This window comes from Solanum tuberosum, unplaced genomic scaffold (genome assembly GCF_000226075.1).
Source record: "Solanum tuberosum cultivar DM 1-3 516 R44 unplaced genomic scaffold, SolTub_3.0 scf00446, whole genome shotgun sequence".
Classification (NCBI taxonomy): Eukaryota; Viridiplantae; Streptophyta; class Magnoliopsida; order Solanales; family Solanaceae; genus Solanum; species Solanum tuberosum.
In genome coordinates this window covers 5,406-19,463 of record NW_006239368.1, presented here as the reverse complement: position 1 = coordinate 19,463, position 14,058 = coordinate 5,406, and the positions used below count along the sequence as shown (strand labels likewise).

The window sequence follows — 14,058 nt, the reverse complement described above, 5'->3', positions numbered from 1 at the left end:
TTTAAACTTTTTTAAGAAAATGGCTGCTATAGCAGCTATTTCTATTTTTTGGCAGCGTTGTTAAAAAAAAAATCATAGCAGCGATTTTAAAGAAAAAAGAAAAAAAATTTGGACCGGCAGCGATTTTTTATGTTTTTTTAAAAGGAGTAACGGCGTCAATTTTGTTAGAAGAAAATCGCTCCGTCAGGAGCAATTTTGCCCTTTTGGTTAAAAAAAATTGATGTGCCCTTTTGAAATTTTTGGAAACAGGGGAAGGAAAGTCTTGAACGAGTGCATCTTTTACATATTCCGTATATTTAGACGGCAAAAAAAAATGAAATATATTAATTTTAGGGTTAAGGACCAAATTGAACAAAATTTATGATACATAAAGGATCATTTCCATCAAGTCCATACATTAAGGACCAAATGGAATCAAAGTCATACATTAAGGACCATTTTGATCATTTTCTCGAAGCAAATATAAAGGGGAGTTAAAAGGAAAAGGAAGTTTTGAAATGATCAAAATGGCCCTTCAAGAAAGGGTATTATACTATTTGTGTCCTCCATATATATCACGTACCTAGAATGGTCCTCAATATATAAGAAGAAGTCATTTTAGTCTTTAATTTATAGTACTAACTAATCGAATTAGTTCTTAATTTATGAAAAAAATATTGTTTTAGTCCATCGAAATGGTTATTTTAGTTTTAAATCTTTAAAATAACAATACAAGTAAAAATACTGTTTAGAAACATTTTTAAAAAATGAAAGTTAAACTTTTTTATCATAATAAAGTTTTATATATAATAACGAGAATAAAGGTTAGTTTTGCTATTTTTAATAAAAACTTTAGTACCAATAATTAGCATATGTTTTTGTGTTTAAAATTATAACTTACTTGTGTCTTTTGCTGCAAGAAAAAAAAAAATATTATAAGAAAATCAAGAAAACGCCTTCAATCTAGCATTACATGTGATGGTGGAGAGAGAGAAAAGTATAACTTTTGTTCCTTTCACATGAGTGCAGGTAAATTTAATAGATCGTTTGACTTACATCGTTACTTTTTAAGTTTTGAACTAAATAATCATTTTTTATATATCAAGAATTATTTCAATTACATGATATATATGAAAGACTAAAAAGACAACTTTATTTATACATTAAGGACTATGCAATAGCTCGCAAACCACATAGGAAATGTAACCCGCACTAGACAAGCCCGATGCGACGAGCTCGACCCAGAAGGCAAACCCCTTACTTTCGCAAGCAAGAGGGTTTTGAACTTGAGACCTCCAACATGGAAGTCCCAAACTCAAAAATGTGTACTTCATTGTTGCACGACACACGGTGATGCAGGGAGGAAAAGTATATTTTTTGCTTTTTTCACGTGATTATATAGTTTACGTTTTGGTTTGTGCGAAGGGTTTCAATTCCTCTCTTTTTTGTTTTTGTCTTTTCGTTAATGTGTGCAAGGGCTTCAATTTTTTCTTTCAATTACTTTTTTAATATTATTTATTTATCTAATTAACAATTTTTTACATGACTTAATTCTTGATTTTTTTATTTACGAGTATCTTTTATCAAGTGTTAATCTCTAATTGATACATTGTGTGTATTGTATATCAATTATTGATCAATATTAAACTTTGAACGACACATAAATATTAATAAAAACATATTTAAACAGGTTTTTTAAAAAAAATAAGTTTTAAAAATGATGGATATTATTATGTCAAACCTTTTGAATTTATAGGTTCATTCGAGTTTTTACCGACACTCACACTAAGTTAAGATAATTGAGTTAAGCTACAAAAAAAAAATTCTCAACTATATGGTATTAGATGATTTTTTTTTATATATAAAAGCTTAATTTTTAACGTGAAAAAACTCTTATTTTCTCAAAATTTTAGAGAACAACGTTTTTTATTCCTAAAAGATGAACTACTTAGGTATATATCTTTAAGATTAGAATATCTAAAAGAAAATGTTGTTAAATATGCATGCTTAATCAATTTGTTTACGCAAATCAAATAAATAAATAATTCAAATTATAACTCAAAAATTGAAGAAAATGGTTTGTTTAACCTATTTAGACGATATGACACTCGTAACTTTCGAATTCTAGATCCTCCTCTATATTTGCTCAAAATTGTAAATCAAATTCAATGAACCTTTAATATCTTATTTAATTATTGAAATAAAGTGTCGCCTTAAAAGAGAATAATCTAAAGTTTAAAATAAATTTGTAAAAGAAAAAAAATTGTAAAAGAATTTAATCAAAAAAATTATTATGGCTTAGAAATTGGTCCTTGTCTAGTGGTTTGAAATTATGGTACAATTATGTCATCTGCTACAAGAATAAAATTATGTTATAAGGATAACAAGAAAAATGCGTACTTAATTGTTGCTCGACACACGTGGTGGAGGGAGGAAAAGTAAAGTTTTTGTTTCTTTCACATGATTGCGTAGTTTATACATGATTTGTGCGAAGGGCTTCAACTTTTTCATCTTTTTTTTTTTTTTGGTCTTCTTTATTAATGGGTGCAAAGACTTCAATTTTTTTCTATTACTTCTTCTTTATCTATTACTAGTTTAGAGTACGTGTTTTGCGCATGTGCATCAGGTTAATTAATATAAATTTATAAGTTTAAAAATATATTTTTTTAAATGAGAGTGAAACTTTTCGACCATAATCGAATCTTATATAATATTTTTGCTATTTTTAATTTTAAAAAATTGTACCAAAATTAGCGTATGCTTTTGTGTTTGAAATTATAATTTACTAATGTCTCATGCAAGAAAAAATTAGATTTAAAAAAGAAAAGAAAAACGTATACTTCATTTTGGCATGATACACGATGGTGGAGAGAGAGAATATATGTTTTGTTTCTTTCACATGAGTGTGCAATTAAACTGTCACGACCCAAACTGTCGTAATTGGCACCCACACTAACCCTCCGGTGGGAGAACCACTACTACAACTCAAACCAAGCAACTAAACCAAAAACTAAAGCATTTAAGGATACGAAAACAGGAATAATAGCTAAAAACTGAAGTTTTCATAAACTTCGAAAAGATCTAACAACTAACAATGCGGAAAAAAATACACCTAGAACCTAAAAGTCAATGTACCAAAACATCTAAAGTTCAACAAGTTTAAACAAGAAGGGATACAACCCCAACTAATGAACTAATCAACTAACTAGAAAAGTCTAAGTCCGAAATGGTGGACATAGACGAAAGAAAGCCCATGACAGCCTGGAAGAACTGGCTCACCCTTGAGTTCGAAAACAGTCACTGATCTTCTAAACGAGGTCTGTCAATAGCCGCCGGAAGATGCCCTGTACTCCACAAAGAAAGAGCAAGTGCAGTATCAGTACACAACCACAGTGTACTGGTAGAATCACGCGGCTATTCCACAAAGTGTAACATATATAAGCCATTACAACAATATAATCACATGCACATATCGAACATATACAATATTATCAACATTTACGAACAACTTCACATTTCTCAAAATACACAATTATGACAAGTCATTGGTCCTCTCATGGAATCCAAACCCAAACAGTTAGCATACCAAAACGTGGTACCCGATCCAATGATTATGCCGGAATGTGTCAACTGATCCCATAATTATGCCGAAACATGGCAACCGATCCAGGTTAGTTATGTCAGAACGTGGCAACCAATCCATTCAACAAGCCACAATCACAACCACAAGTATATTCTCAAGATCATACATTTAAGTCATGATTTCATGGCAATCATTATTCATCTATCTCATTTACAACAAGTGTGATCAATAATGCAACATTCTTATACATACATGTATCATAATGAAGCAAGAACAAACATACATCACACAATCATAGAATCACAACCATCACCTACATCAAACAAGCTTGAAACCCTAAGAAACTTGATCCTTCCCTTTCTGGATTCGTTCCGCTTGTTCTTGGTCTACAAACAATCAATATAATACGAGAATCAATAAACAATCACTAATTACCGGATTACTAACAATTCTAACAACCCTAGATCATATTCATGATCCTAATTATTCCAATTAGGGATGTTTCCACCATAAATTCTAGATCAAAACCCTCTCCCATAGATATTTACCCATTAGATTACGTTCTACGGATCGAAAAATGGATTCGGGGAGTTAAAAGCTTACATTTAGCCTCAAGAATGGTGAAAAACGGTCAAGAACTCGTATGGGGTCGTCTCCTAGCTCTCAAAGACGAAAAGTGCAGAATAAAATCGTTTTGGGGTTTATTTACGACTTTAAGTCGCGTCTGGCCTGCCACAGTGGCCCTCACCCCGCTACAGCGGCACCGCCAGAGCGACTAAAACCACCGCCAAAGCGGCTTGCACGAAACAATGAGCTGTTTTAATAATTCCAAGACCCCCATTTCACAACACACCTTTAACCAACGACGCTCAAAAAAATATCGTTCATGCTAAGATCGATTCCGGGAGTTCTACTCACCCGAATTCAATTCCGTAAAGTCGTACCGATTCCTTAACGACTTATCTAACTACTCATGTACTCAAAATCATAAATAAGTCACTCGATTGTTACCAAGTTTCCCTACACCTCAAAGACTTTGATTTCGTCCAAATCTGGACTAGGTTGGGAAATTCCAAGTTACTACGAAAAAGTTTTTCGACCCAAAATTTTTCCCCATTGACTTTTCTATAACGACGGAACCCGGTCGTTACATAAACTTAATAGATTGTTTGACTTACACCGTTACTTTTAAGGTTTTGAACTAAATTATCATTTTTCATAGATCAAAAATTATTTCAACTACACGAAATATATGAAACACTAAAATTGTCACTTTATTTATACATTAAGTACTATTTTAGTTACGTGGCATATATAAATGAATAAAGTAGATATTTTACTATACATTAAGTACTCTCTTGATTGCATAAATATATTAATATATATGCACACACACATTAGAAAAATGTGTACTACATTGTCGCACGAGAGGGAGAAAATATATAATTGAGTTTCTTTCACGTGATTATATAAATTGTTGACTTGATTTTTTTACTTTCCATTACTTCTTTTACATTTATTTATCTAATTAACTATTTTTTGCTTGACTTAATTCTTAATTTTTTTATTTACTTTCTTTCATCAAGTGTTAATCTTTTACATTTATTTATCTAATTAACTATTTTTTGCTTGACTTAATTCTTAATTTTTTTATTTACTTTCTTTCATCAAGTGTTAATCTTTTACATTTATTTATCTAATTAACTATTTTTTGCTTGACTTAATTCTTAATTTTTTTATTTACTTTCTTTCATCAAGTGTTAATCTTTAATTGATATAAGTGGTGTGTGTGTATTGTATATCAATTACAGGTCAGTGTTAAATTTTTAAAGACACGTAAATATTAATAAAAACACTTTTAAATAGTTTTTTGTTAAAAAAAATAAGTTTTAAAGATGATGGATATTATTATGTTAGAACTTTTGAAATTAAAGGTTCTTTCGATCTTTTACCGACATCACTCTAAGTAAAAGTAATTGAGTTGAAGCTACAACTTTATATTTTTTTCTGAACTATATATGGTATTAGATGATTTTTTTATAAAGTTCAAATTTTTAATGTGAAAAATCTCTTGTTTTCTTAAAATTTTAGAGAATAAGGTCTCTTATTCCTAAAAAAAAATGAACTACTTAGGTATCTTTAAGATTAGAATATTTAAAAGAAAATGTTACTAAATATGCATGTTTGATCAATTTGTTTATATCAATCGAAAAAATAAATAACTCAAATTATAATTCAAAATTGAAAAAACTATCCGTTTATCCTATTTAGATGATATAACACCCATACCCTTCAAATCCTAGATCCTCCTCTATATTTCCTCAAAGTTGTCAATCAGATTCAATGAACCTTTAATATCTCACTTAATTATTGAAATAAAGTGTGACCTTAAAAGACAATAGTCTCAAGTTCTAAAATAAATTTGTAAAAGAAAAAAAATTATAAAAGAATTTAATCAAAGAAATTATTCAGTGACTTAGGAATTGGTTCCTGTCTGATGGTTTGAAATTATAATAATTTCTTGCTACAAGAACAAAATTATGATGATGAAAACAAGAAAAATGCATACTTCATTGCACGACACTCATGGTGGAGGGAGGAAAAGTATAGTTTTTGCTTCTTTCACGTGATTGTGTAGTTTACGCTTTGATTTGTGCAAAGAGCTTTTCATTAGTGCGTGAAAGGGCTTCAGTTTGTTTTTTTCATTAGTTCTTCTTTACTTATTAAGTACTCCCTCAGTCCCTAATTACTTGTCCACTTTTCCTTCTATAATTGTCCCTAATTACTTGTCTATTTTGACAAATAAAGAAAGGACAATTTTTTTTACCTATTATACCCTCAATTAAATGACTAATTATTTTGGAAAATGTAGAATTTTTTATCCACTTCATAATTAATAGGGGTAAAATGGTAAACTCATTATGTTATTAATTGTTTTCTTAATAGGTGTGTCAATTCAAAAGTGGACAAGCAATTAGGGACAGAGGGAGAGGGAGTACTAGTTTAGAGTAAGATGATGTGCTAGCTCATAAAGAAAAACAAGAAGGATATCCAGAGACAACGAGTTGTTGACTCATTATATGATGATAGTTAGATACTGTACGTACTGAAGTAGCTGCTGATTTTCAACTGACATACATGAACATAAAAGCTATATAAAAGAGTTCCATTAACTATGCCATTATCATATGGCTATAGGATAATTGCCGAGCTGTTGAACTGTAGCATCTTAGACACACGTACGAGGCGTGTAGTGAAGAGGAGTCGTTATATCTTTGACATTGCACAATCCATCACATCCGCCACGAAATCTGCAATCAAAGTTTCAGATATATAAGAGCCAAACTCCTCGAAAGGACAGAGTGTAGCTTGAATTGGGCGAACATGTGGTAACTAATTTCCTTTGAGTGAGGAGAAAAGAGAGCTTAAATGTACCTGCATCTTCTTTAGTGAAACAAAGTGGAGGAGTAATTCTGAAGACATTTCCACGGAATCCACCCTTGCCAACTAGTACTCCCATTTCTTTAGGTCGAATGGAAAAACTAAGTTAATACGTAAGGTGTAATTTAACGACTGGACAAAAGGATGATGATTTAAGAGAAAGTTACCTTTCATCTTGTCCATGATATGAAGAGTTTCAGCTTTAGCAGGAGTTTTCAGTTTGCGGTCAGTCACTAGTTCAACACCTAGAAGCAGTCCTCTTCCCCTCACATCACCAACAACTGCATAAACGTTATTGCAGAAGCTATAATCAATTGAAAGTGACAATGAAAGAAATGCAGTGGTTTCTACCAAAAAAAAAATGATTTGATCATCCTCCTGTAGAGGTAATAATGATAAAGGTGAGAGGAGAAAAATATCTTACTTTCATGCTTATTTTTGATAGCCATAAGGCGCTCTTTCAAGTAGGAACCAACAACATGAGCATTTTCTTGAAGGTTTTCTTTTTCAATCACTCTAAGGACAGCAAGTCCTGCAGAAGTACAAACAGGATTTCCACCAAATGTGTTGAAATAATTACTATGGCACAAGACCTCTGCAATCTCAGGAGTCGTTACCACAGCTCCAAGGGGTATTCCATTTCCAATGCCCTAGAGAAAAACGAGGAAAAGATAAAAAAGCTTAATTTTTGGCCGAATTATAATCAGGAGACGGATGTCTTCTTTTGTCATTGAGTATGTAAAATAGCAGATTGTCATTGTTGAAGAGACTGACTTTTGCCATTGTCACTATGTCGGGAACCACTCCTTGGTTCTCAAATCCCCAGAAGTGGCTTCCAGTGCGAGCAAATCCAGATTGAACCTCATCTGCAATACAAAGGCCTCCAGCTTTTCGTACAGCGCTGTATGCAGCAGGCAAGTAACCTGGAGCCAATTCAACTATCCCACCAACACCCTACACTCAAAAGGAATATTATAGAGGATGATACACATGATGTTTTATGGAATTAAGATGGACAAGGTAACATCAGGGATGAGTACCTGTATAGCTTCAGACATAAAAGCAGCAACCCTTCCAGATGTTCCAAATAGGATAAGATCTTCAACGTCCTTCGCATACTTCTCACCATCAGAACCGAAAACACCTCTGTATGGGTCAGGGTTTATGGCATGATGAACTCCACTCTGATCAGCAAAGTAAATAGTAAGTGAACAACAGACAGAGTAATAAGCATAATAAGATTTTGTACATTACGGCACCCTCATATGCTATTTAGCAACACTAATGCAGATTTCCTAATACTCCAGTTGTTATACATAATCAAATACAACTTTAAAATGGATAGAAACATTAAAGTTTTATTTAGTGGCTATTTTTTTCCGCTGCGCTCTACATTTTCACTGAATATCAGATCTAACAAAGGAGAAAATGCAACATAATAAGACTGTAACTTCTTAATGATGATAAGATACCAAGTAAAATCACAGAGCAATTCATTAACCCCTTTAATGTAACTTCATAATAGTCATCTGATAAAAATATGGATGATTGCATCAAGCAAACACAGAGGAATAACAATTTGCAGAATACGAAGTTGTACCTGTACTACGTTGAATTTCCATACGCTTTGCCCAGTGGTGCTCATAGTGGCAGCTGCATTTCCATGGTAAGCATTCCTTAGAGAAATGATATCATGACAACCGGTGTATAATCTTGCCATCATAATTGCTAACTCATTTGCCTCAGTCCCGGAATTGGTGAAGAACACAACCTGGAAAAGCAATCATATGTCTCGATCAGATTGTAGACATGGATTTAACGTATAAACAATAGCATTGCAAAATACTTTTACACTATCAGTGTATCTAGGCTGCTGATTTCACTTTTTATGGTTACAAGTATTGTGCATATAAGTTAAACTCATTTGTAATTTTCTAAGAGATACTGACCACATTTCTTATGGATGGTCTGGACAGTTACATGTATTGTGTATAGAAGTTAAACTTTTGTAGACATAACTTGATATGGTGCTCTAGATAATAAACCAGAGAGTAAAGAACTACCTTGAGATCACCAGGTAACTTAGAAGCAAGTGCCTCAGCAAAATCAGTAATTGCGTTATTGAGGTATAAGATAGTCGAGTGCTGTAAGCGTTTGGTTTGGTTTACGATGGCCTCTACCACATCAGGGTGGCAGTGTCCACAAGATACAGTTGCAATTCCTCCAAATGCATCAAGATATCGACGTCCATTGCTGTCAAATAAGTATTGCATCTTTCCATGTACCAAATGCAGCTGTACATAATAACCACAATCATATTCACAATCTAAAGATTAATAGTACCAAAATGAAATTACAAAATCCCGAATCAGGTAATTCTCAAACTAGAGCTAACCACTACTGAATCTGAAGATGAAACTTTATACTGCTACAAAATGAACATAAAACAGACCTCAAGGTAGTTTGCTGGATTCAACTCTAAGCCTCACAATATTTACTAAGACTTTCTTGCGTCGGTAATTCAGCATCAGACAACTTGTACTACTTGTTATTTTCATTTTTGTATAATATTTCCAATACCTGTTTTAGATTAAGACATACGGATTCCAGCATCGGAATAATACTTAAACTTGTCTCCATCCGTCTCAGATTATGTGTCATGTTTCTCTCTTACATGCCCCTTAAGAAAATATTAATTAGGAGGAGTTTTGACTATTTCATCCTTATTCATTATCTTAATATATAGTCTCTCTTCATTATTACATACTTTATCTATGTGTCATTTCCCCATAATTGAGTTGTTTGTAGTATTCAAGAACAATTACTCTTAAGGGGAAAATGGGAAAAGAAAAATGAATTTTTATCTAAACTCTGAAATGACAAATAATTTGAGACTAACTATTTTATAGATCAGCAACAACATATCCAATGCAATCTCAACAGATAATTTGAAGAGACATTGCACGTAATTAGATACAGCTAATTAGAAGTGAAAAGAAAGACGAAAATGAAAAGAAGAAGAAAGGTTAAAGGAATCTAGTCACGTTAACTCCGCAGGAACACGACGAAAATCAATAATTGGTTAGATAACATTAAATAATCATCCCAGTGCCACCAAAATCATTCAAAACATTATTAATTACGTCTCAATCTCAATTTTAACTCTATTTTTTTTGTTTTCCATCCGGAGTACGGCAGAGCCCGGACTAAATCCTGATCAAGGCACTGCAGACAGGATTTTCTCTGTACCAGAGCTCAAACACGAAACTCTAGTCAAGGATGGAGCAGTTTCACCACTTTACACAACCCAGTTGATTCTCAATTTTAACTTAAACCCCACTTAATTATACTACAAATTCTATCTTTTTTTAATTTTTCACTTAACAATCAGCTAATTAGTTAAAAGGAACTCACCGGGTTTTTTTCATAGAAGTAAAACATAGAAGGGCTAAGAAATTCCTTCCGTTTGCTCAAAATTTCATCGGCGGAGGGTCCATTGTACGGCGGCGGAGAGTAGTCGAAGTGCGGCATCCGAGGATTGATGATCATATCATCGTCCTTTTGGGATGCTAAGCCAAATTGAGAATAACAACGCTGCGATAAACCTCGCAACTCTCCTACCCATTTTGCCCTTGCTGTTACAAACCTCTGCATGTTGACGGTGACGACCGGACGCCGGAGAATTTTTTTGCTAGTGCCGGCGATGGTCTGAGAAAAAGATGATGAGTAGAAAGAATAAATGTTGAAATAGAATGAAATTGGAACGTCGCTCACATGTATATATAGGGTGGGTTTGATATGAAAGATTTTAAAGTGTCTTTATCTTATAGTGTAATCTCAAAATAAAATAAAATACTCCTTCTTATCTTTACTTATATAAGTACAATGTATTAAAGCTAGTTATTAATTTTATTTGACTAATTTGGAAAATTAATAAATAATTTATTATTTTATATCTATTTTATCATTACTATTAAATAGTATTTATTTTTAATATTTAAATAATTTATAATTAATAAAAATGATATAGAAAAATTATTCCTTTATTAAAATATGCTATTTTCGTTAATGTTTTATATGCATACATATGTATTTTATGATATATACATTTATGATTGATTTTCATGTATATTAAAATATGCTATTTTCGTTAATGTTTTATATGTCAAGTTGATAATGAATTAATGTTATCGTGTATTGGTAATATACTCAATTAATAAAAAAATGTTTAGTTATATTTTTTTCGTTTAAGTTTTGGGTAATATTTGACACGTGTATTCAAAGTATGTACTTGCAAATTAAAATAATTAAATTCGGTGGCTAGTTGGATTTTAATTACTTTGTGAAACAAATCAAACTTTCGATTATTAATTTAGGAACAATTGTATATTATTATAGCATTATTATTACTTAACAATGCATGAACATTGGTTGGGTTGATTGCTAAGAATTATTTGGAATAATATCCAAAGTACATTCAGAGTCTAGTCAGATATAATTTTGGTTACGTTCCCTTTACGTAATTTCAATTAATGCTTACTTGTATTGCTGGAAATAATATTGTACTATATTAGAATTGTATTTAGTTAGGTATTTATTAGTAGTATGTTTTTGAGAAATTTATTTGGAACTCATAATTTGTTAGTAGCAAATTACTTGGAACTTATAATTTTTTTGCGTGTTTTAAAGAAATTTAACCTCCTCATTATTATCAAGATATACGAGTTATTATCTCTTATGATAAAACGGAAAAAAATGATTCTATAACTGGGACAATGCAAATCAAATAACGGAACAAATTATACACAACAGACACTTGGCATTCTTTTGAAAGAATGATGCAAAAAAAAAAAAAAAAAACAGAAATCAGTGAGAGTTTTTCAGATTTTCTATGTATGTAAAATTGAGGCCAAACATATGAATTATGGTCAATAAAAGATAACATAAATATGTATTGTTATTATTAAGCCTTATCAAAAAGGTTATAATATCTTCAAAGTGAAAAGATGTTTGTGGCTTTAGGATGAGGTCACAATAAAATGTAAACATGTGTTAGTTGATTGAAAAGAACACATCTTTTTATCTTCTTAGATATTGAGGAGAGAAAAAACTAATTTATACTTTATTAACAAATATGATTGAGGTAACATATGATATGTTTCTTATTAGGATATTTACTGGTCGGTTTGAATCAGTTATTGGTTAAAATTTAAACTTAATCAATTATTCAGTTTTTATCAAAATCAAACCAAAGAATATATACATTTATTGCTTTGGGTGTTATCGGTTTTGATTCGGTTATTAACCATACACAAAAATAAAAATAAAAATTTATTCAAAACGTGAAAAAAGTGACAATAATCCATTCAAAACGAATAATAGTTAGAATGACTGACATTACAAAACTTTCAATTACTAAATTTACTATGAATAAAACTTCAAAAATCACTAGTTTGGCCTAGAAAGTAGAGATTATGACATTTTTAGTCCCACAGAGAATTTTTATAGACAACCATATACATGAAACCAATAAAATAAATTTCACCTTGGACATTTTTGCTTTCATAAGTAAATTATACTCCCTCCGTCCAACAATAGTTGTCTACTATACTATTTTGGGATATCCAATAATACTTGTCCACTTTATAAAATCAATGGATAGTTTTACACTTAGTTCCTCATTTACACTTATCATTAATTATAGTTATTTCTCTATTTCATTTTACAAGACATTGTATTTATTATATTCAAATGGTGATATATTAAAACTATCCATCTATTTATAGTTTCTTAAGAAATTAAAGGTGCAAAATCAATATTGGACAAGTATTGTTGGATAGATGGAGTAATAAATAAATTTTGATAAAAACATATACAAGATCTTTAAAATTATTTATAAAAACAATTTTTATGTATTCTATATAATTTATCGGCTCAGTACAGTTATTTCTTCGATTTTTTTGAGTAAAATCACAACCAAACAAAATACTATTGATTTTTAAAAATCTAAAACCAAACCAAAGCAAATCCAATTAATCAATTTATTTAATCGATTTACTTCATTTTTTTTAATCTAAACCAATTTTTATCCAAATCGTCAATACCCCTACTTCTTACCTAGCAAAACTCTATATAAGAATAAGAGTATATCCGCATATGAGTTGTGGTCGAGTTCACGAGTTGGATTGTATCGTTTCTTTTTAATTGAATTTATATTTTTTAATTAAAAATTTAAAAAATAAAAAAGAGTAAAAGATTAATACCCATTAGATATGGATTAGATCGGATTGAATCAAATCGAAACTTTTAAAATTGAATTTGTATTAATTAAATTTTAAAACTATATGAATAAAATATTATCCAATAATATTTTTCTCCATTCTCCTATGTAAGACAACTTACCTCCATTTTTCATTCGCATCTGAAATCTCAACACCTTCTTTTTAAAAAAAAAATGAATCTTATACATGTAGATTTGAATTAGTTTGAGATGTAAAGTGAGTCTCGAATATCACATGAAAAATCGAAAAAAGATATTCTTCTATTTAATTTTACTTGTTCATTTTAGATTTTACATGTCTTTTATAAAATAATGACTAATGTAAGTATTTTATTTTTATATTTATATTAATTAATTAACGCATTGTTTTAGGTATTAGAAAAAAAATTGGAATAAATAATTAATGTCGAGGGTAAAATAAGAAAAAAATAATTGTCCTTTTTATTGGAAAAATTATGATCAATGCCATACATTTATAGTATATTACACTCCGTAGCTATAGATTCAAGTATTTATAATTCACGGCCACAGTCTCTTAAATTTTGCTATTTGGTTCCTAATTGTATAAATTCAGAATTTGTATAATTCGATTCCTTATTATATAAATCCAGATTGTGTATATGCTTACCCTAGTTATTTGTATACGATTCATTGATGCATTTGATTTGTATAAGTTATGAAAAAATCATGTTAAATTACCCTGTTTGAATATTGACAAGCGAAATACACAAATGAGGTTCTGAAAAATTCCTGGCAAATGAAATATATAAACGAG

General features: G+C 30.7%; 1 protein-coding gene across 1 annotated transcript; it reads right to left on the bottom strand.

The window, feature by feature from the left end:
- Window positions 1–6,605: 6,605 nt before the first annotated feature.
- LOC102589300 (alanine--glyoxylate aminotransferase 2 homolog 2, mitochondrial) lies at window positions 6,606–10,799 on the bottom strand. Its single transcript, XM_006363548.2, has 9 exons — window positions 10,418–10,799; window positions 9,067–9,297; window positions 8,604–8,774; window positions 8,044–8,187; window positions 7,778–7,957; window positions 7,428–7,653; window positions 7,171–7,284; window positions 6,998–7,084; window positions 6,606–6,873 (listed from the first exon to the last, which is right to left on the bottom strand). Exons 1-9 carry the CDS (start codon window positions 10,655–10,657, stop codon window positions 6,830–6,832), a joined length of 1,437 nt encoding a protein of 478 aa, XP_006363610.1. The 5' UTR covers window positions 10,658–10,799; the 3' UTR covers window positions 6,606–6,829.
- Between the last annotated feature and the right edge of the window lie 3,259 nt (window positions 10,800–14,058).

Excerpts from the sequence above, each read along its gene's own strand:
- LOC102589300 (XM_006363548.2), bottom strand. The coding sequence starts at position 10,657 with ATGCAGAGGTTTGTAACAGCAAGGGCAAAATGGGTAGGAGAGTTGCGA. Across the intron at positions 7,958-8,043 it reads TTATGTCTGAAGCTATACAG|GGTGTTGGTGGGATAGTTGA; the intron begins GTACTCATCCCT and ends TTTTGAGTGTAG. Across the intron at positions 7,654-7,777 it reads ACATAGTGACAATGGCAAAA|GGCATTGGAAATGGAATACC; the intron begins GTCAGTCTCTTC and ends GTTTTTCTCTAG.